The following is a 21,341-nucleotide window of genomic DNA, read 5'->3' as shown; positions in this document are numbered from 1 at the left end:
ATGGTAGTCCTAGGTTTTAATGCCCTCGTGTCCTCTGAACTCCCCCAGTTCTGACTGTGGCTGTTTTGGTCTCTTAATAGGGAACAATGCATTGCGAAGTTCCAACCCAGATCACAGTCTACAAGTCCAACCCACAGGGAAGATGGACAGATCCTCACCCCACAGGACTGTGTAAGATCAGATTTCACTCCTGCTTTTCTGTTTGTTTTCTTCTTGTTTTAAAATACCTCCGCACATTTTTAGTTTCGTGTTGTTAAATTCCTGTGATTCCTGACAGACAGTAAGCAGTCTGATGGTTTTGGTGGGTGTCCTGAGCTCAGGGAGAGGGACGTGCTGGGTACATTGCCGTGCTCCTCCTGCTCTCCCTGCCATTCTGAAGCATCGTGTCTAGGAGTCTGCCATTGTTCCTGGGTACTGAAAAATAACTTTGAAAAACTTCATTGTTTGGTTATCCCCCTTTTCTCTGTGTATATATAAAAATGACTAGACACACAGTGGTCATAAACTTAAGAAATGGGACTGGTTTGTAGTGAAGTAGGGGACACTTCCTTTCTGGTGAAGGTGGACCGTTCACCTCCTGAAATATGAATACCTCTCTTGCATGTTAGACTCTGCATCGATACTGTTTGAACGTGGAGCTAGGGAGCTTCGTGAAGAGAAGGCTGTTGCCTGCTTGCCTCCATCCTTGCACAGGCCTGGCTTGTCTTGGGTTACAGCCTTTTAGTTACAAGCAAGCCATGCGTGATGCGTGACTTTTTTAGCACGTTTGCTCTACACATAATTCCTTCCGTTTTCTCAGTGACGGGGAATTCCAGTTTGGAACTTTAATAAGCCTCTTGATATAAAGAGGAACACATTTTAAATATTTGTGAGTTTATTATTAATCATCATATTTATTAAAAATAAACAAGGGAGGTACATTTTAAAAGATATTCTCATTCACACACACAAACATTCAAAAAGCAAGGGACCAACTGTAGAAGCAATAATGAATTTTAATACAGTGTAAATAGTAAACCCAACATTTTGTTCAATAGAAATTTGTAAATTTTTAATTAGTTTCTAAATTAGTTTCTAGTTAATTTCTAGATTTCAAATTAGTAAAATATGAAGAACATTTTAGTGTATTTTTCATTACTTCAGATAATATAAATGACCATAGATAGATTTATTTGTTAGTAATGAGGTTTTCAGGAGAAGGAAATGGCACCCCACTCCAGTGTTCTTGCCCGGAGAATCCCAGGGACAGAGGAGCCTGGTGGGCTGCCGTCTATGGGGTCGCACAGAGTCGGACACGACTGAAACGACTCTGTAGCAGCAGCAGTGAGGTTTTCTAGGAGCTTCCCAGGTGGAGCTAGTGGTAAAGAAGCCACCTGCCAGCGCAGGAGATGTAAGAGACACTGGCTGGATCCCTGGACTGAGAAGCTCCTCTGGAGAAGGAAATGGTAACCCACTCCAGTATTCTTGACTGGAGAACCCATGGATAGAGGAGCTTGGCAGGCTACAGTCCATAGGGTTGTGAAGAGCTAGACACGACTGGAGTGACTTGGTACATATGCACAAGGTTTTCTAAAAGCATGAAAGTGCTATACCAACAAACTAAATTTAAATAAAATAAATTTTTTAGCTGTACTCTAAAATATACATTATTATTTTATACCGAGTTACCTTCCTAAGTTTTTGGGCTTTCAGATCATTGTCCATTTCTAGACACAGATCTTTGGCTTTCCTCAGTTAATTATGATTTTAATCTGATTTGATAAATATGGAATATAAAAAATTATACAGCAGGGAAAAGAGCATGGAGTTTTAATTTTTAAAGAAAGTTAAGAATTACCATGATTACATTTTCATGATGTGAATCCAAGGCTTATTTCTCTTTATGTTCGGTGTATAATGAGAAATAATTTAAGAACAAAGAGCTTCTTGGACATCAACCCAAAGTTCCCTGCTCATTTTAATGAGAGTAAGTAATTCGTCTTTTCAAGTGTTCCCCTTTCCGCCTTTAAAACTACTGTGGTACACCACAATTAAAACTTTTTGTAAAAGAACTTAGAGTCTGGATTATTTTTTAAAATATTCTTTTGCATTTTTTGAAATGTAGTTAATGTGAGTATATTGTGAAGGAGTCTCATAGCCTTAAGCAGCTGCAATAAACAGTCATCCCTTGGAACTGAGAACTAGCTCAGCTGTAGCCTCCTCTCCTTGGAGTCCTTTCCTCTAAGGGTGGTACAGCATTAACCAAAACGCACGCAGACACTCACTACTCTGAACGACACGTATTTGGCCTGTTTTCTCCCTCTCTCCCCTCTGCCCTTCCTACCTTCTTTCCTCTGTTATTTCTTCCCTCCTTCCTTCTTTCCTCCATTCTGTCTTTTGTTTTCATTCTGTTTTTCTTTTTCTTTTTTGTGTTTCAGGATATTCATTTGAAAAAATCTACTCTTTCTTTGGATGACAGCGACATGGGAACTCGCCTTAATAGTTGGAATCTTGGGGTAAAAAAACATTTGCTTTATGAATGTATGTTGATGTGGCAGAATCATTTTGTGTTTTGAAACATCTGAACTAATTTAATTCTAAACAGTGACTCTTACCAGTGTTAAACATTTAGTCCTGGGTGAGCGCTGGGAAGGGCTTGGGGAACAGGAAAGAGAAGCGTGAACGGTCCCTGCGCTCGACAAGCTGGCTTTCTTGTTGGTGAGACGAGATCCGCACATGAAACAGTTGAATACAGTTTCAGACAGTATGTGATCGAATACCAGAATGAGTTACCCAGAAAGTAGAATACTGAAGGCCACATGCGTGAAAAAGCTCTCTGGCAGACTTCAGGCGTGAACCACCGTCGCAAACAGCAGTTTTCATTTGCAGAGGTTGGGGTGCCAGCGTGCTTGGAGGGTAGAGGGAAAGGGGCCGGGAACTTAAGGCCGAAGGAGGCATGAAGAAAGGCGGAACGAGCGGCACTCGGGCAGGCGGGCAGGGCTGCCAGGCTGGGGCCCGTTGGAGCTTGCATGCCAGAGCAGAAGTTGAGCTTTTAGATTTGAGACGGTCGTGAGCTCTGAGGTTAGTCCATTTCCACTTTACACACAGGCTGGTTAATGCTTTCAGGAAGTGAAAAGGGGTTTAATCAATTTTTAAAACCCAACTTTATTATTATAAAAATAATTTGTAATTTGAAAAATGCAGAAAGTCAGATATGCTGAGAGATGATTAACATTTTGTTGTATGTCTTTCCTTCATTTTCTTCTGCATGTACTTATAAAATTAGACATTAAACAAAATCGGGGCCATATTATACATGCCATGTTATTACGTGCTGCTTTAAGTTTGGGATAAGTCTACAGTAGTTCTATCAGCACCACTATTAATGGTAGCACTCACTTTTCTTCTGAGTGGGTAGTTCATAACTTACTTAAGCATTCTGATATTTTGGACATGTAGGTTGCTTCCAGTTTATTGCTAATATAAGTAACAACTGCAACAGAATTCCTTGAAAGAATCCTTTGGTTCCTATTTGGTTCTTTCTTAGGTTATGTCAGGTCTTGGAGCATTGCCCTCCATGAGGCGTACACCAATCTATTTTCCAACCAGAAGTCTATAGGACTGTTCATTTTTTACTTCTTCGCCTACATCAGGGACTGTCATTTTTGTAAAAACCCTGAAACCCTTCCTGCTAATAATGGTCTTTGATGGAGGCAGTGCTTTGGGGAGGCTGAGCAGGTGGTGGTACGAAGGCTGTGCTGGATGTGTAGCGAAATGGAGAAGGGAGCAGTCAGGTGTGGGGGCTCCACCTTGCTGTGACTCCAAGCATGGAAGAGATGGAAAAGGAAAACATTTCAAAGAGAATAAAGAATGCTTGGTGACTCACTGGCAGGCCGAACAGGAGGGCATCTAAAGCTTTGGTTCCAGGGAAATGGAGGGTTGGCTTACTGTCAGCTACTTGGCTGTCTGACGGGGGAATCATTTCAAGGGTTTCACCGTTTTATCGTAGACTGCTAGCGTTTGGAGAGTAATCGGGGAAGTTCAAGTTTTCACCTCTGTGGTCTCCAGGGCTGCAGTCTTGTTTTGCAGCCACAGGCTGGACGTGGTGGCTGCACCCAGAGCCTGGAACAGCTCTGTCTTTAGAGACTTCAAACCGGGACTCAGTGGCCACCGTCAGAGGGTCAGAGGTGGGGGGCACGAAGGGATTTGAGTGGGTCATTTGAAGGTATGTTAATGAAGAAGAGAGAAGTAGCATTGATAACCAGACGAGAATGGGTCAAAAGAAAACCGTTTCCAAATTTGATGGGGTCAGAAAGCTGCCCCTGGAACGAGTCCTGTGTTACTGGTGCGGGAGAGGAGCGAGGAGGCCTTGGAGAGCAGAATCAGAGAAGGACATTCTGTGACGTCCTTCTGAAAGGGCCTCTGCCCTGGGCCGTTCGGAACTTCTGATGTGCGTTTCGTGGCACAGACAGTGCTTTTCATGAATATTTAACTGTTCAGAGGATTAAACTTTTCATTTGTATAATAAAATTAAGATAAAAAATCTAAAATATTTTGAGGTAATGCCTTAAACCTAGGGCCACCTGGGAATTTGTTTCACATTTTTATTGTTCAAAGAATGCACTAACTGTGAAATAAAGTCCTGCATTCTTATGTATTTATAAAATGGCTGCATTAATCAGGTTCAACTATGTCTCTTGATCACAGTAGAATAATTTAAATATCCAGTGTATTAAAAAGCTTAGATTTTGCTTTGATTTTAGTTTTGTATGAGAATGTGTGATGGACTTTTATTTCTTTCTTCCTCTGAATGATCAGTTAATAGCTAGTTAATTTTTGTGCTCTATACTAAGGGCACATTTTTTTAATGTTGCTGGCATGCCTGTCAACACCTATTTTCTGACGCATTAGAGGTTCCAGATTTTGGATTTTCTAGTTTTTGTTGAAAAAATACATTTCCCCTAGTTATATTCTTTCTTTTCCCAGGAGTGTTTTAATATTTTCCCTGTGAAAAGTAGAGATTTACTTCCTAAACGTAGCTGTTAAATTTCCCTCCTGTATTATTATTTTTTATTATTATTACTCTTTAGCCTTTTTAACCTTTAGCTTTGGGGGAGCTTTTTTGCTTTGTTAACCCATCTTATATACATTTCATTCATGACAGTCTTTATATAAACTTTTTTTTTCCTGAGGAGGACTGGGGGGTCTGGAGGAGGAGGTTCTCTTGGGCCTTGCATGGGTCACCGCCCCCAGCCCGTCCCCACCCGGGACTCTGTGCGGACTGTGGAGGCTTGCTTCCACCAGGAGCAAACAGTGGGTACACTTTAGGTGACCCCTTGGGTCAGCTCTCTGCAGAATGGGCAAGAGAACATTCTGTTCTGTTCTGGAGAGCTCATGTCCTGGGGACCTCGCAGGACAGGATGGTCAGCAGGAGGGTGGACAGCACCCCTAGTCCGGTGGCGCCCCTGGAGGGCAGGGCCCCTGGTGGGACCTCCTGTCCAGCGCCAGGGGCACCTGCAAGGCCCGGAACCCTGGGCAAGGAGCGTGGAGGCCGGGGGAAGTGTGCCGAGCTGACCCGCTGGGGAGTCCAGGTGGAGGAGTGGGGCTGCGGGGTGGGGAAGAGAGCGCGTGGGCTCCACGAGGTTGGGCTCGTGGTGACAGTGTGTGCGGTGCTGCGAACGGGAACGCCGTGGGGTCTGACGGCGCCCGTGCACATCCTACTCTGATACGGTGTGCGCTGCGCCCGCCCATCGCTTTCTCTCCGGCTCCTGGAGGTGCCAGTTATTAACAGTTTTTCTTTAAAGTATGCAACTGAGCCGCTCTCTGCAGCGGCTAGTGACACTGCACGTGTGGACTGAAAGTGCATTTTCCTGATGGCTGACAAAGTCCAGTCCAGGCCAGTCGCTCAGTGTGTTTTCCTGATGGCTGACAAAGTTCAGTCCAGTCTCTCAGTCGGGTCCGACTCTCTGCGACCCCATAAATCGCAGCACGCCAGGCCTCCCTGTCCATCACCAACTCCCAGAGTTCACTCAAACTCATGTCCATGGAGTCAGTGATGTCATCCAGCCATCTCATCCTCTGTCGTCCCCTTCTCCTCCTGCCCCCAATCCCTCCCAGCATCAGAGTCTTTTCCAATGAGTCAACTCTTCGCATGAGGTGGCCAAAGTACTGGAGTTTCAGCTTTAGCATCATTCCTTCCAAAGAACACCCAGGGCTGATCTCCTTCAGAATGGACTGGTTAGATCTCCTTGCAGTCCAAGGGACTCTCAGGACTCTTCTACAACACCACAGTTCAGAAGCAGCAATTCTTCGGTGCTCAGCCTTCTTCACAGTCCAACTCTCACATCCATACATGACCACAGGAAAAACCCTAGCCTTGACTAGACGGACCTTGTTGGCAAAGTAATGTCTCTGCTTTTGAATATGCTGTCTAGGTTGGTCTGGTAAAGTTCGGTCCCTCTTAGTACGTTGATAGTGCCTCCGGCACGGTGTGGGGAGCCTCTCAGGGCGCAGGGCTGACTGGGGACTCGGCACGCTCCCCTGTTGGGCCCTCTGCCTTTTTCTTGTCAATATGTAAGAGCTTTGTATCTATTCTGGATGAGTCCTCGGAATTTCGTATGGTAAACAGTTTCTTCCACTTTGTTGCTTTCCTCCATTCTCTTACTGGTGTCTTTGATGAACAGGAATTAAAAAAAATTTTTTTTAATTTTTACTTATTCACTTGGCTGCACGGGGCTCTGAGTTTTGGCTCAGGCTTGTGAGCTCTCAGTTGCAGCATGTGGGATCTAGTTCCTTGACCAGGAATTGAACCCCTGCCCCCTGCTTTGGGAGCGCAGTATTAGCCACTGGAGCACCAGGGAAGTCCAAGTCCCAGAAAGTTTAAGTTTTCATGCGGTCATTTCCCCATGATTTTGCCTCATGAAAAAGTGCTTTCTGTGTCTGTGTACGGTGTTTGCCTGTCTTGAGTTCCTGAAGCTGTTCTCCCGTATCTTCTTCTAGCAGCTCTACCGTTTCACTTTTTCTGCTTGGAACTGCTTGCCACCCAGAGGCGATTGCAGGGTGTGCTGTAAGGTAGGAGTGAGGATCTGTAGCCCTCACGTGCACCCACCTGTGCTCTCGTTTACCGAGAAGCCTCTGCTCTTCCCGATGCACTGCGAGGGTTTTGTCCCCAAATCAGACGATGGTGCATCTGTTTCCATTCTGCCCTTTGGCTTGTTTGCTTCTCCTTGTGGCGGTGGATGGTGTCTCTTATCTGTATTTTATTTGTGCTCATTAAATGTTGAAATGTGAGTAAACCAATTTGTAGTATTGTATTTTTTTCTGTGGAAAACATTTTTGAATTTCTAAAATGTTGACTTTGAGTAAGAGCCTTATTTTGGAGCATAGGTGACACTGGTGACTGAATTCATTTCATGCTGTAGAAAGAGGCCTGGCCGTTCTTCTGATGGGCGCTCTGACTGTAAGAACAGTTCTTCTGCTTGTGCTGCTGAAGTCGTTTCATGCTGTAGAAAGAGGCCTGGCCGTTCTTCTGATGGGCGCTCTGACTGTAAGAACAGTTATTCTGGTTGTGCTGCTGAAGTCGTTTCATGCTGTAGAAAGAGGCCTGGCCGTTCTTCTGATGGGCGCTCTGACTGTAAGAACAGTTATTCTGCTTGTGCTGCTGAAGTCGTTTCATGCTGTAGAAAGAGGCCTGGCCGTTCTTCTGATGGGCGCTCTGACTGTAAGAACAGTTATTCTGCTTGTGCTGCTGAAGTCGTTTCATGCTGTAGAAAGAGGCCTGGCCGTTCTTCTGATGGGCGCTCTGACTGTAAGAACAGTTATTCTGGTTGTGCTGCTGAATTCATTTCATGCTGTAGAAAGAGGCCTGGCCGTTCTTCTGATGGGCACTTCGACTGTAAGAACAGTTATTCTGGTTGTGCTGCTGGTAATATATTGCCTTAGAATGCCCTTTCCTCTAGGATGGCTGAAATACCAGATAAAATGTCTTTCTGTTTTTCTGAAACCTTGGAACATCTCTCTTTTATCAATATTAGTGTATAAGGAGGTCAGTTTGACCAAAGCCTGAATAATTTGAAAAAAACAAGCTGACAGAACTCTGAACAATTCTGCTAAAAAACTAAACAAAGCGTCCAAAGGCAGTTTCCATTAGAGAGCATTCAGATATCTGTTTTCATGTCTAGTTTAAATTACTATTTATTTATTATTGTGATTCTACTTGTTTTTCAAACAAGAAACATTCTGTCATGTGATTTATTCATGCTATTGGAACTTAATTATTTTTGGCATTACTGTCTGTATACTATTTTGTTAGACTTTAATGTTTCACATAAGCTCTTTTTATCTTCCATTTTGGACATTCCTTATTGTGGTATTCTTTCGTGAGGTATTATGAGAGAACAAGAAGTCTTCTGAAAGAGCATGAAAAAAATCAGTGTTAAGACTGTTTACAGATTTCTGCAAGTCCCTGTTACTTGTGGATTACAAAGTGGGAACATTCAGCTTCAAAGCACATCTGGCTGCTGTTATAAAATCAGAAAATAGATTGCTTATTTCCCTCAGACAGAGTCAAGAACATGCTCTCCTATGAATAATTCTCATTACACGTTAAGAGTCGGTATGAGACAATGTACTGCAAATGAGTAAGAACAACAGAAGATTTATGCTTGTCTCCAGCATTCCCTGTTGCTTTTAAATATTAGAATAGACCTTTTTGTCATCTTGAGAAAGGAAATTTATGATAACGCGATGAGTCCTTAACTTCTGTATTTAATGGTTTTTAAAGATGAAGAAGATGAAATAGAAGTTATTTCTGCATAGTTGAAAGGCTACATTGTAATTAGCTAAACCAGTATTTTGTACCCTGCTTATAAATGTAGAGCTGGGTAAAAATAAGTCACAAATGGTTTTCTTGGCTTTTGGGTTTAAATGTTAAGCTTAATTAGAGCTTGAGCATCTTTGAGAATGCTCTGTTTTTCTCTTCCTCTATTTTTCCCCCTGTATTTAATCCTGCTTCGTAAGTTAGGCTTTTGTGTGCCTGTGTCTTTGAAGGACTTACTTTCTTTGCTGGTTTTCTCCATTCCAAAAATAGAGAATGGTTACTTACTTTTCATATATATACCTTCAGACAATAAATATTTGTTGAGCGTACTTGGCTGCCTGCTGGAAATTGGCTGCCTCTATTTTTCAAAAAGCCGTGTATATATAGTACCTTGTTGTTTACTAAAGACTATGCCTCTTTCTCTGGTATGATATTTAAGTAGACTTTATTATTATCTTTATTTAATAATGTTTTCCCTAAGTAAATGTACTAAGTCATACACCCAACAGTAGGCTCCACATTTGCAACACTTCTATTATCAAATTTTTAATTTTTGTTTTTTAACTTATTTGTTAAAACTTATTTATTTATTTAAAAACTCATTTATGGACTATGCCAGAGCCTTTGACTCTGTAGATCACAGCAAACTGTGGAAAATTCTTAAAGATATGTGAATGCCAGACCACCTGACCTGCCTCCTGAGAAATCTGTATGCAGGTCAAGAAGTAACAGTTAGAACTGGTCATGGAACAACGGACTGGTTCCAGATTGGGAAACATCAGGACTGTGTATTGTCACCCTGCTTATTTAGCTTATACGCAGAGTACATTATGTGAAATGCCGGGCTGGAAGAAGCACAAGCTGGAATCAAGATTGCCAGGAGAAATATCAATAACCTCAGATACGCAGATGACACCACCCTTATGGCAGAAAGTGAAGAGGAACTCAAGAGTCTCTTGATGAAAGTGGAAGAGGAGAGTGAAAAGACTGGCTTAAAACTCAACATTCAGAAAACTAAGATCATGGCACCCGGTCCCATCACTTCATGGGAAATAGATGGGGAAACAGTGGGAACAGTGACAGATTTTATTTTGGGGGGCTCCAAAATTACTATGGATGGTGACTGCAATCATGAAATTAAAAGACACTTGCTCCTTGGAAGAAAAGCTATGACCAACCTAGACAGCATGTTAAAAAGCAGAGATATTACTTTGCCAACAAGGGTCTGTCTAGTCAAGGCTATGGTTTTTCCAGTAGTCATGTATGGATTTGAGAGCTGGACCATAAAGAAAGCTGAGTGCCAAAGAATTGATGTTTTTGAACTGTGGTGTTGGAGAAGACTCTTGAGATTTCCGTGGACTGCAAGGAGATCAAGTCAGTCAAACCTCAAGGAAATCAGTCCTGAATATTGGAAGGGCTGATGCTGAAGCTGAAGCTCCAATACTTTGGCTATCTGATGCAAAGAACTGACTCATTTGAAAAGACCCTGATGCTGGGAAAGATTGAAGGCGGGAGGAGAAGGGGATGACAGGGGATGAGATGGTTGGATGGCATCAATTGATGGGCATGAATTTGAGCAAGCTCCTGGAGTTGGTGATGGACAGGGAAGCCTCGCGTGCTGTAGTCCATGGGGTCACAAAGAGTCGGACGGGACTGAGCAACTGACTTAACTGATTTATTTAAAATTTTGTTTCTTGGAGTCTAGTTGGTTTGCAGTGTTGTATTACTTTCTGCTGTATAGCAAAGTGAATCAATTACACGTACACATATGTCCACTCTTTTTAAAATTCTTTTCCCACGTTGGTCTTTACAGAGTCTTGAGGAGAATTCCCTGTGCTATATCGTAGGTTATTATTATTTATCTATTTAATATATGTGATATGATTTAGCTGCTAAGTCGTGTCTGACTCTTGCGACCCCATGGTCTGTGTAGCCTGCTAGGCTCCACTGTCCATGGGATTCTCCAGGTGAGAGTACTGTAGTGGGTTGCCATTTCCTTGTGCAGCACATCTTTCCCATCCAGGAATCAAACCTGGGTCTCCTGCATTGCAGGCGGGTTCTTTATCAAGTGAGCAACATATTTTATATATAGTGGTGTGTATCTGTCAATTCCGGTCTCCTAATTTATCCTTTTCCCCCATACCCCCGGTAACTGATAAATATGTTTTCTATAACTGTATGTCAAATTTTTAATGTATGCCTATCTGGTGGCTGTAAAATACCATCTCTTGAGGTATTACTTTACATTTTTCATAGTCATTTTTCATACATTTTCATAGTAGTTTAAGCATGTCTTCATATGCTTATGTCATTCAGATTTGCAAATCTGCCTGGGGCTTTAGTGATAAAATTGAGACTTGAAGGATGCTAGGTGCATGCTTACAGGGACTGGAGCGGGTGGGCAGAGGTAGAGAGGCACAGGAGACCTGCCGTGTCCGGGTGATGAGAGTCCTTCAGGACCTGGGGGTGAAGTGTGAGGTGAGCAAGAGTGGGGGGAGGCCGGGGCCTTGGCTGTGAGAGGATCACTCGAGGGTGCTTGTGTATGCAAAGGCAGTTACGCTTGACGTTTTATTTGTTAGTGGGCCACTAGAAATATATCATGCAGTATGTATTCTAAGAAACATGCTAAATATTAAGACATATGGAAGACATTTTCATTATAGTTTAATGAATACTCAAATATTAATGTCTTTATTTTAAAATTTCAGATAGAAAACCCTCGATACCTGAGACAGAAGCCCATCCCAGTTACTCTGGTAGGTGAGAATTGCCCTGAGCTTTCCCTGTGGCAGATGTCTTAAAATAAAATAATTGTTTAGTTGTTTACAGAAAGTAATGCCAGTCCACATTATGAAGCGTAGTAGTCTTGTTAATCCTATCACTTGGAAGTGAATGAATCCCTTTTTTCCTCCAGTGTTTCTGTTATTTTGGCATGACCGTCAGGCAGTTTAGAGTTTACTTCTGGCCACACCAGGCCTGAAAAAGTATTGAATGGCTCTTCCTCATTCAACAGATGACTCCGAAATTCAGCCTGAGAAAATCCAGCAGTCTGCACGATGACCAGTTACTCTCCCGCATGCATGAGAAAGAGGTAGGATCGCGGTGTTTCTGGCGCATCTGATCTATGCATGCAGATTTCACGTTTTGTGTAACACGAGTTTTCAGGTCTTAGTTAGAGTAACGGACGCCTGGTAGGAAGAGGCTGTTGTGGGTGCAAATGTAGAATCCTGGTGCAGGTAAAGGCAGGTCTTCCGTTCTGTTTTCACTGACATTGGAGCATAGCTGCTTTGGAGGGAGTGTTAGTTTCTGCTGTACAGCAGAGTGACTCCCAGATATGCATATACACGTCTCCCCTCCTTCTTGGATTTCCTCCCCATTTAGGTCACCGCAGAGCACTGAGCCGAGGTCCCTGTGCTCTGCAGCAGCTTCTCATTAGCTACCGGTTTTATGCATGGTGTCAATGGTGTATGCATGTCAATCCTAGCCTTCCAGTCCTCCGCCACCCCTTTAAATTTCAGCCTGCCGGAATGACTGCTGCTGACCTCAGTAATTTAGAGGTCCTCTTAGAGCTCCCATTCGGGGCATGCAGGTTTTTGTTTCCTAGTGCACTGCTGGTGCTTTTAAAAAAGCCTGTTGAAATAAAAAATGTTACATTCCATGAAAACTTTTTGAGGACAGTACTTACCTTCAGATGGACCTTCTTTGAAATTCTTGTTCTGAAAGTTTTTCTTTCCTTTTAAGAAATTGTCAGTTGTTTTTACATGTCATTCCAAGTCATTACCAACCATTTTCCCTTTTACTGTTCAGACTGCTTACCATAGAGTAGTTACCTCCTGTCTTTTTGAAATTTTTTCTGGTCTTTTGTGACACTGTATTCTTATTCTTTATGGTTACACTTTGGGTTAGGGCTGAGCATACCAATGTTCGCCACATACGTGTTGAAAGAGAAGATACTTAAAAGTATCCTGTTTTGCACCAGAGATTCATTTCTAAATGTGTATGGTTTTTTTTTTTTTCTGTGCCCTTATGTTTTTGTTTTTCTTTTTGGTATACTGGCAAAAATATTTGTGGGATTACTGAGAAGTTTGCATGTAAACATCGACTGACAGCGCATCTTAAAATGCACCCGGTGTGCGCTTTGACCAAAATAACCCTTGTGTAGTTACGTAGTTGTTTCTGGCTATTTTGGGTGAAAGCTTTGGTCATTTTTTTTTCCCCTAAAATATTTAAGAGTATATGCTGGCTGAGTTGCTCCAGTGTGAGAACTTAAGTTTCTTTTAAAGAAGTGTCTGTGATTATAAAATAATTTTGGGTGTTTATTAAATAAATTTTGTAAAATATAATAAAATAAAGAAAAATAAAGGTTTTTAATTGCCCAGAGGGGGGAGAAATTTTGTAGAATACAGCCATATGTAAAGAAGGAAATAAATCACCTGTGAAATTAATATATAGAAATGAAGAAGTAGCATTGTGTTGACTTTGATTCTTTTTTTAACATATTCTACAGAATACATGTTATTTTTCTTTAGACAATTGAGGTGATATAACCTAAGTATTTTTGTATAACTTGAGTATTTTACGCTACTAAACATTGTTCCTAAGCATTTCTTTCTTTATTTTTGATGTCCATTCTTTTATTTCTCATATGTGTTTAACATGAGGTACATCCATCTGTACATGTAAAATTTAGTAACATCAGAACACATTCCTGCCTATTCTTGGCTACAAGTCAATACTGTGAAGTATCTCTCTGGCTTTCTCCAGGAGGTTGCTGCTGTTCAGCTGCTAAGTGGTGTCTGACTCTCTGTGACCCCGTGGACTGCAGCACACCCGTCCTCTCTGTCTCTCATTTTCTCCAGGAGTTTGCTCACGTTCGTGTCGGTTGAGTCGGTGATGCCGTCCAACCACCTCACCCGCTTCTCTTTTTGCCTTCAGTCTTCCCAGCATCAGGATCTTTTCAGTGACTTGGCTGTTGGCATCAGTTGGCTAAAGTACTGGCATTTCAGCTTCAGCATCAGTCCTTCCACTGAATATTCAGGGCTGATGTCCTTTAGGATTCACTGATTTGACCTTCTTGCTGTCCAAGCATTTATTTTTAATGGCTGTATTATAGTCTGTATTATAGAATTATCCCTAGTTAATTTGACGTATCCCTATTGTTAGCTATTGAGATTGAGTTTTCACTAATATAAGTAATTCTGAAAAAAAAATCCTCATATCTCTATCTTCATATGCATTCAGATATTTGTATGGGGTAATGAACTATGTCTGACAGGGTAAAATTGAAATGATGGGTTTTTGTAAGTGTAGTAGCATAAAAAATCTAACCTCTAAAATAGAAATTAATGCTTGGAAGTCTTATGAAAATTGTATGTGATTTTAAGATACAAGTAAAGAAAGTAGTATATGCAAAACTGAGAATGAATGTAAAAAGGCAGAGGGAATTAGGAGCTACTTGAATGCTGAGGGAAGTGGCCGTTTAGACTGCCTTTGTAAATATAAAGATACTAATTATATTTTAAATACAGAGCATGGATTTTTAAAAGCTTTTTTCTGTTTTAGGACACAGTTTTTTTAAATATTTTACTTTTTGAAATAGGAAATATTAATCATTAGTAGAAAGATATTCAGGCTTTGTCGATTTCCCTGAGTCACGTGTGCGTCCCTCTGCGGAACCTAACGTGGCTCTGCCTGATGAGCTGCCTCGTTGCCTCTCTGCAGGAGCCCCGGCGCCCCGGTTCCGGCCTCCGTGGGGCGGAGCGTCCAGAGCCTTCTCCAGGCGCTGCGCTCTTCCGCGACACTTCCCTCTGTGTGCTGTCCTCCTAGGCTCTGACTGTTACACGTTCATGTCAACTTTCTGTCCATCTACCTTAACCTCATCATATTTGTGTAACTACCTCACACTCTTTCTAGAATGGTGCATGAATAGATGGATAAATTTAAAAGTCCATTTGAAAAAAAAGAGTTAAAAACAAGAAACTATCAGTCCTACTGCTTTACTATTTTTGCTGGTTTTCCAAAGATAGTTTTCTACCTTGGACTTTTCTGTATGCTTAAATGCACAGCTACGCTGTGACGCGTTTCGCCATCCTTGAGAAGGGTGGTCTAAGGCCCACTGGCCGAAGTCCCTTTTCTCAGATGCTTACTGCGGGCCCGAGGGTGGCGGCTTTTCCGTTTTGAAATTCCGCAGACCCTTGCACACCCAGGTCGGACAACCCTGAGGTGTCTTGTGTGTGTTCTCATCCAAAAATGCTTCCGCTGTTGCTGGGTCATGTTGTAAAAATAAGAAATAGTTTTGTTTGAGTTATGTTTATTTTAAAATTAAATAGTAGTATTTATTTTCACAACACCTGATCACTCTTCAAGGTAATCATTGATAAAAATTTAATATGTATTCTCTTTAAAAGTTTAAAAATACAAATAATATACTAGATCATACTCTACATATTGTTTCATTTTGCTTTTTAAATTCAAACATAATTCTGATGATCTTTATATCAGTAACACGGCTTAATCCTTTTAAGTAGTTGCACTGTACTTTGTTTTATTGATGGCCCATGTTTTGTTACTGGAGATTCCTACTGAGGGCTGTAGGTTGTGAAGAATATTTTGCTACAACAAGCCGTGTTTCAAGAGTATCCCTGTGTACAGTTGTATGTACTGCACGTTTATTCTTAGACCATAAGTTCTGTGAAATCTAATTGCACATTTCAATTTTTTATTGATATTGACAGATTGCCCTTAAAATGATGTTATGTCTGCCTTGGGCTGTAGGCATTGGTGAGAGTGGAGAGTGATGGCCAGCGGGCGTGCGTGTTCCTTTTTGGAGTAATGAAAACGTCCTAATTTAGACTGGGGTGATGTTGCATAATTCTCTGCTGTGTTGAAAGACACCCAATTGCGTACTTTAAGTGGGTGAATGTTATAGGTCAGGTCTGTTTACACCTGCGCCGACAGCGTATGAGAATGTCTGCCTCCCCATTCAGTCAGCAACACTGAAGTATAAACACTTTTATTTTCTGTGAGACAAAAAATAGTATCTTGTTTTAATATTTGCATTGCTTTTTTATGTGAGAATGAGCATATTTTTGTCTGTTGTCTTTTTAATTTCACTTTTGTGAACTGTCCTTTATTAAACCTTTTTCTATATTTTTGTTAAATTGTTTGTCTTCATCGTGATTCCTCAGCAGTTTGTATATTAAGGAACTCAGGTCTCTGTCATATATCTTACAGGTATTTTTCTCTGTCTTTTGATTTATTTCTGTCTTTTTTTAAACGTATAGAAGTTTCTTTTCAGTAGGTGGCTCTATCAGTCTTTTCTCTATGGCTTTAGGGTTTTGTATTGTGTAGAAAAGATTTCTTATTCCAAGATTATGAAAAAATTAATTCACATTTTTGTCTCTTTTAAAATCTCATCTTTGTATTTTAATCTCAGGTCCATTTCACAGGGTTTTACTCTAAGTAGTGATGATAATCTAGATTAATCAGTTCTTAATGTTACAAAATAAAAACTTAGGAGGTTGAGCGCTTAAGTTAAAGAATGCAGTAAGTGTGGAAAGAATTGAGTGACGTGAAGTCCTCTGTAGATTATAGAGTTTGTCTGCATTTAATAAATGATTTAATTCTGTTGATGCTTTGGCGAGTTCTGAAATCTTTAATCAGCCTTTGGAAATTAAACTTTATAAAATGCAACTTCCATTTTAAGTTTATAATTCTGTAGATAATACCTTAGATGTTAAATGAGTAATATTCACAACATTATTTTATTAGAGTTGAAGAACTGTAGTAGTTTTCTTTTGATTGGGAAAAACACACATATACATTATTTTAAGATTAGAAATTTTGTTCAGCGTGTTTGGCTTTATGCGAAGACATGTCTGGTGACTGTGACCCCTTATTTTCACCTCAGCCTGTCATTCACAAACATGGTTGGACTTGTCTGCCTTTGTAATTGTTAACACGTTTCCTGTGATATCCACATCACAGGACTGTGTGACCTTGAGCACCATCAAGCAGTGTGCTTCTTTTTTTTATTTTTTTAGTATTCTTAAAAACGATTTCTGATATAGATTAAGACATTTGGAAAACCGTTGTCACTGAAAATGAAAGAAGAGAACACAGCACAACGAGAGGAGATCAGTTTTCAGAGCAACCATCAGTTCTCAGAGAACAGATGGTAGAAATTGCCCTTTTTGTGAAATAAAATAGAGTATTTCCTTTGAACTTTACCTCCACCCACAGTGACTGTTCCCACCCATTGCCTAAAAGGCTGCCTTGCTTCTTTCTTACACGTAATGCCAATTAGGCATTTTTTCCTTTTGCAAATCTCCTAGTAAAATGTAGAATTTAAATAAATCCAAATGACAAGATCTACAGTCATTGATGTAATAAATGAGAGAATTTATACTTTAAAGCCTTTCTTATGAATAGAGCATTCAGAGACTCTCAGTCTTACAAAATGTAATAATTATTCAAAGGAAAACCATCGCGGACCACATGCAGGCAAGGGTTAGATCCTGACCAAGATGCCAGCCGCTTGCCGTCCACCTTCTCAGTCCTGCTCTCGTCCACCTCCCCAACAACCACCACCGTCCTGACGTCTCTCATCGTTTCCCTGCTTTGCTTTTTAAGTTGACTTTGCTACCAATGCCTGCCTTCTTAAGAATGAAAATACTTTTGTTCAGTGGATTTTGAACTTCATTTAAATACAACTAAACTTTTCTGCTCAGTAGCATGTGGGTAACACTCCTGGTTGTTAGGCACTCAGCTGCAGTTGGCTTCATTTGCAGTACTTTCTATTAAATGAATCTGCCACGCCTTGTTGCCATTGTGTTGATGAATCTGTTCTAATTTTTGACTTTTACAAACAGGAGCCCTGTGAACAACCTTGTGCGTGTCTCCTGACACATATGTACAAGAGTTTCTTCAGGGCAGTGGTTCTCAGAGCGTGGGCCATGAACCCTGTGATCCCTAAGATCCATGAGGTCTATGAGGTCAAAATTATTTTTGCAATAATTAAAAATAATTGTTCTACTGTACTTACATTTGCACTGACTTTGCACACAGAGCATTGGGTAAAACTATATCCCGACCCACGTCAAGGCAGCGGCACCAGATTGTACCAGTAGACGTATTCTTCATTGCCACATGCTCCCAGGGAAAATTACCAATCTTATTTAAGGATGTTCTCAGTGGAGCAAGTAGAAAATGATTAATTTTACTAAATCTTGTAACTCAGATACACATCTTCTGCTAGCTGAGTGACAAAGCAGAACTGTCTAGAGGGCTGAGGGTGCATATCCAGGCGTGTGTCGGGGTGCCAGAAGGAAAGCCCATGGCTTCCTCAGTGATGAACTGTGATGGCTCCTGCTCGTGGGATGTCATTCTCACCTGATGTAATGACTGACGGACAAAATATGGTTATTCAGACTCGGGTATTGGGAGACAGTTTCTGGAAAGTGAACAAATCGAGCCTGTCACTTTAAGCAAAACAACTGACCATATTCACACTGATGATAGAATTTGACCTTTTAATACAAATTAGAATTTTGGCAACCCTGTATCAGTCACTGTGAGCTCGAGAACTTTCCAATACTAAGACTTTTCCGATGAGATTGGTGATAATATTAAAACCAGTGTGAGGTTTTGATATTATGTAATGAAATTTTCAATATTTGGAAACCTCTGCAACTCATTGAACTGATGTTTTCCAAATGAGTAATGCATGGTGTTATAGCATCAGACATGGGTAGCAGAGCCATTCCAAGTTCAGGACAGACCAACAGACCTGCTGTGACAGCGAAAAGCTGGAGTCCACTTACCAAGTCCACGTAACTTAGAAAGCCTAGCACTTGTGAGCGTTGATTTACTAAAAGAGAATATCTGCAGTTATCAAAAAGGGGATTAACATACCCTACTTTACAACTACCTATATGTAAGGAAACATTTAAGGAAGAACTGTGTTCCAGTATTACATATTACACAGATTCTCTGAGATAATAGAGGGGGATATTCTTTTCAACTGCTTTTATGAGGCAAACACAACACAGTTAGAACCAAGAACATCTCAAGAAAAAAATTAAATCCCCTTAAAAATAAAAACAGTGACAAAGTTCATTGTCAATATGTTGAGAAAAGACTTATTTAATGAATGATGCTGGTACAACCTTTCAGTTACTTGAAAGAAAATAAAATTGAGTCCTTTCCTCTAAAAACAAAAATAATAAAACAACAATAATAATAAAACAATAATAAAAAAACAAAAATTCTGGATGTACCTAAAACCTAACCTATAAACACCCAGACAAAAAGTTTCAAAACAACAAAAATTTTTACATCAGGTCTTTCTTACCCAAAAACCTTTCCAAACTCAGAATGAATAAAAGAAATGATAGAAATATTTGACTCAAGTGACATAAAGAATCTGTAAGGTAAATATATATATATATATATAAGAAAATCAATTGAAAAACAATCAATTTGGGGAAAATATTAGAGACGGACTATGAATGTATATACACGCCTTAAACTAATTCAGAATAAATAAAACTGCATGCCAGGCTTTACTGACCACAGACAGGAATGTGGATGAAATTGTGAAAGGGCCTTCATAGAAGACCGGATTCAGAAGGCCCCAAACGTGTGACATATTTATATCCTGAATGTTCATTGGAAGGACTGATGCTGAAGCTGCAACTCCAGTACTTTGGCCGTCGGATGCAAAGAACTGACTCATTGGAAAAGACCCTGATGCTGGGAAAGATTGAAGGCAGGAGGAAAAGGGGAAGATGGTGGATGAGATGGTTGGATGGCATCACCTACTCAATGGACATGAGTTTGAGCGAGCTCCAAGACTTGGTGATGGACAGGGAGGCCTGGCGTGCTGCAGTCCATGGAGTCGCAAAGAGTTGGACACGACAGAGGGACGGAACTGAACTGACCGAAGTGTGTGACGAGGGGCCGACAGGCAGTGGTTTTCAGGGAAACGCACATGAGGATTGTAGTGAGATGTCTGTCCTTCCCGCAAAAGTGTGAATTTGCCTTTAATAGAGGGCACAATATATCTAGATAATCTGATTCGTTGCCACGTCTTTTGAGAACCCACCCTGTAGAAAGCAAAATCCAAGTGTGCTGGGTGCATACAGGAGAATGCTTGGCCATGTTGTTTGTAGTGGAGACTGAAAAGAAAGTGACTACGCATTAAGAGTGTAGTTGAACGGATTTTATTTTCTGCTCATGAAGGAATAGTTGGTAACTATTTAAAAAATGAATAAGAACTAGAGCAAATGTTTTTAGAGGGATTTCCATGAGATATTGTTCAGAGAGAAAGACAAGGTGTAGAAAATACGTATTTTTGTTTTCATAATACAAACATTCATAATAAAAAGTTATATATTGCTGAGGGTGTAGCAGTTTAGAGAAGAGAGTCCACTTAGCATTCCTACAGCAGTGTGGGGCGCATGGGCAGTGTGCTGCTCTGCCATGTCGTGGGGGACCCAGCTGGTGGGCAGCCTGTCCGTCCTCAGCTCACAGCTTCAGTCTCTGCACCTGAGGTCTTGGTTACTCATCCTGCAGAAAGAAAGAGGGTGGAGGGAAAGCCACTTCTGAGAAAACATGTCCGTCGCAGTTGCCTGCGTCCCGTCTGCCCCATCAGCCCCCCACCCAGCCCAGGTGGTGGCGTTAGTGGGGCCCCAAGGGAAGAAGAGAGGAACAGATGTCGGGGACCCTCCTGGCCTGTGCCACACAATACCAAGTGGATTTGGCAAAATATCACTTCACAGTGACCCTTTCAGGGCAGTGGCGTGGGCTGAGTATCTGAGTATCTGTTCCTTAGCCTGTAGAGTGATGTTTGTTCAGAAGACTTTTAATCAACTTGGAGGTGAGCACAGAGTATACCCAGTGTATGAGTGTATGCAGTGTGATTGCTGGACTCGTGACTGTAAGGTGATCTCTTTCATACAGGAGTTTATTTTAATTTAATTGTGTACTTTTGAAAAATGGAAAAGTAAATTAATAACATCTTTAAAATATTTTCCTTGAAGTTGGACATGAAAACAAAGCTGATGGAAGCTAAATATCACGAAGAGAAACTTAAATTGCAGCAGAAACACGACGCTGATGTTCAGAAGGTAGGGTGTGTATGTTTATTTTTTTTTAGGATTGAGTATTTGAAATATTCTAGGTCTCATGACCATCCATCCACTTATTATATTTATATGCTTATGAGAGTCTAACATATAAATGGGACTTGCTAAATTAGTATCCTAGCAAAGCTGATCTTTAAACTTCATTTGCTAAACAAATGTATTTATGTGAGACCTTATAGTTTACACGATCTTCAAGTTCTCCTTTATTTCTTCTTACAGCCCTTTACCTTCTGTCACTGCTTTTCATTACAGTTGAAATGAAACATCAGCTGTAAATACTAGAGTTTGTTTTGGTCTAATATCCTTTCAGTCTTCTGGCAATTGCAGTTTCCTTTCTAATTTAAAAAGAAATCCTGAACTTAGTTCTCTTTGGTGTAGACTGCACGCACTGTGAGGCC

The 21,341-nt window shown here is 40.8% G+C and overlaps 1 protein-coding gene across 7 annotated transcripts in view; it reads left to right on the top strand.

Annotated features, from left to right (window-relative positions):
• Nucleotides 1–21,341, top strand: part of CEP112 (centrosomal protein 112) — a 330,761-nt gene that overhangs the window by 37,172 nt on the left and 272,248 nt on the right. For 6 of the 7 annotated variants that reach the window (XM_061393051.1, XM_061393050.1, XM_061393052.1 and 3 more), the window contains exons 5-9: nucleotides 81–171; nucleotides 2,418–2,495; nucleotides 11,506–11,553; nucleotides 11,811–11,888; nucleotides 20,839–20,925. In XM_061393051.1, the coding sequence (XP_061249035.1) occupies nucleotides 81–171; nucleotides 2,418–2,495; nucleotides 11,506–11,553; nucleotides 11,811–11,888; nucleotides 20,839–20,925 (382 nt within the window). The remainder of the gene's footprint in view (nucleotides 1–80; nucleotides 172–2,417; nucleotides 2,496–11,505; nucleotides 11,554–11,810; nucleotides 11,889–20,838; nucleotides 20,926–21,341) is intronic. The other variant, XM_061393053.1, reaches the window with a different exon arrangement.

Source organism: Bos javanicus, chromosome 19 (genome assembly GCF_032452875.1).
Source record: "Bos javanicus breed banteng chromosome 19, ARS-OSU_banteng_1.0, whole genome shotgun sequence".
Taxonomy (NCBI): domain Eukaryota; kingdom Metazoa; phylum Chordata; class Mammalia; order Artiodactyla; family Bovidae; genus Bos; species Bos javanicus.
Note: the sequence above shows the minus strand (reverse complement) of the source record. Positions and strands in the feature narration are given on the sequence as shown.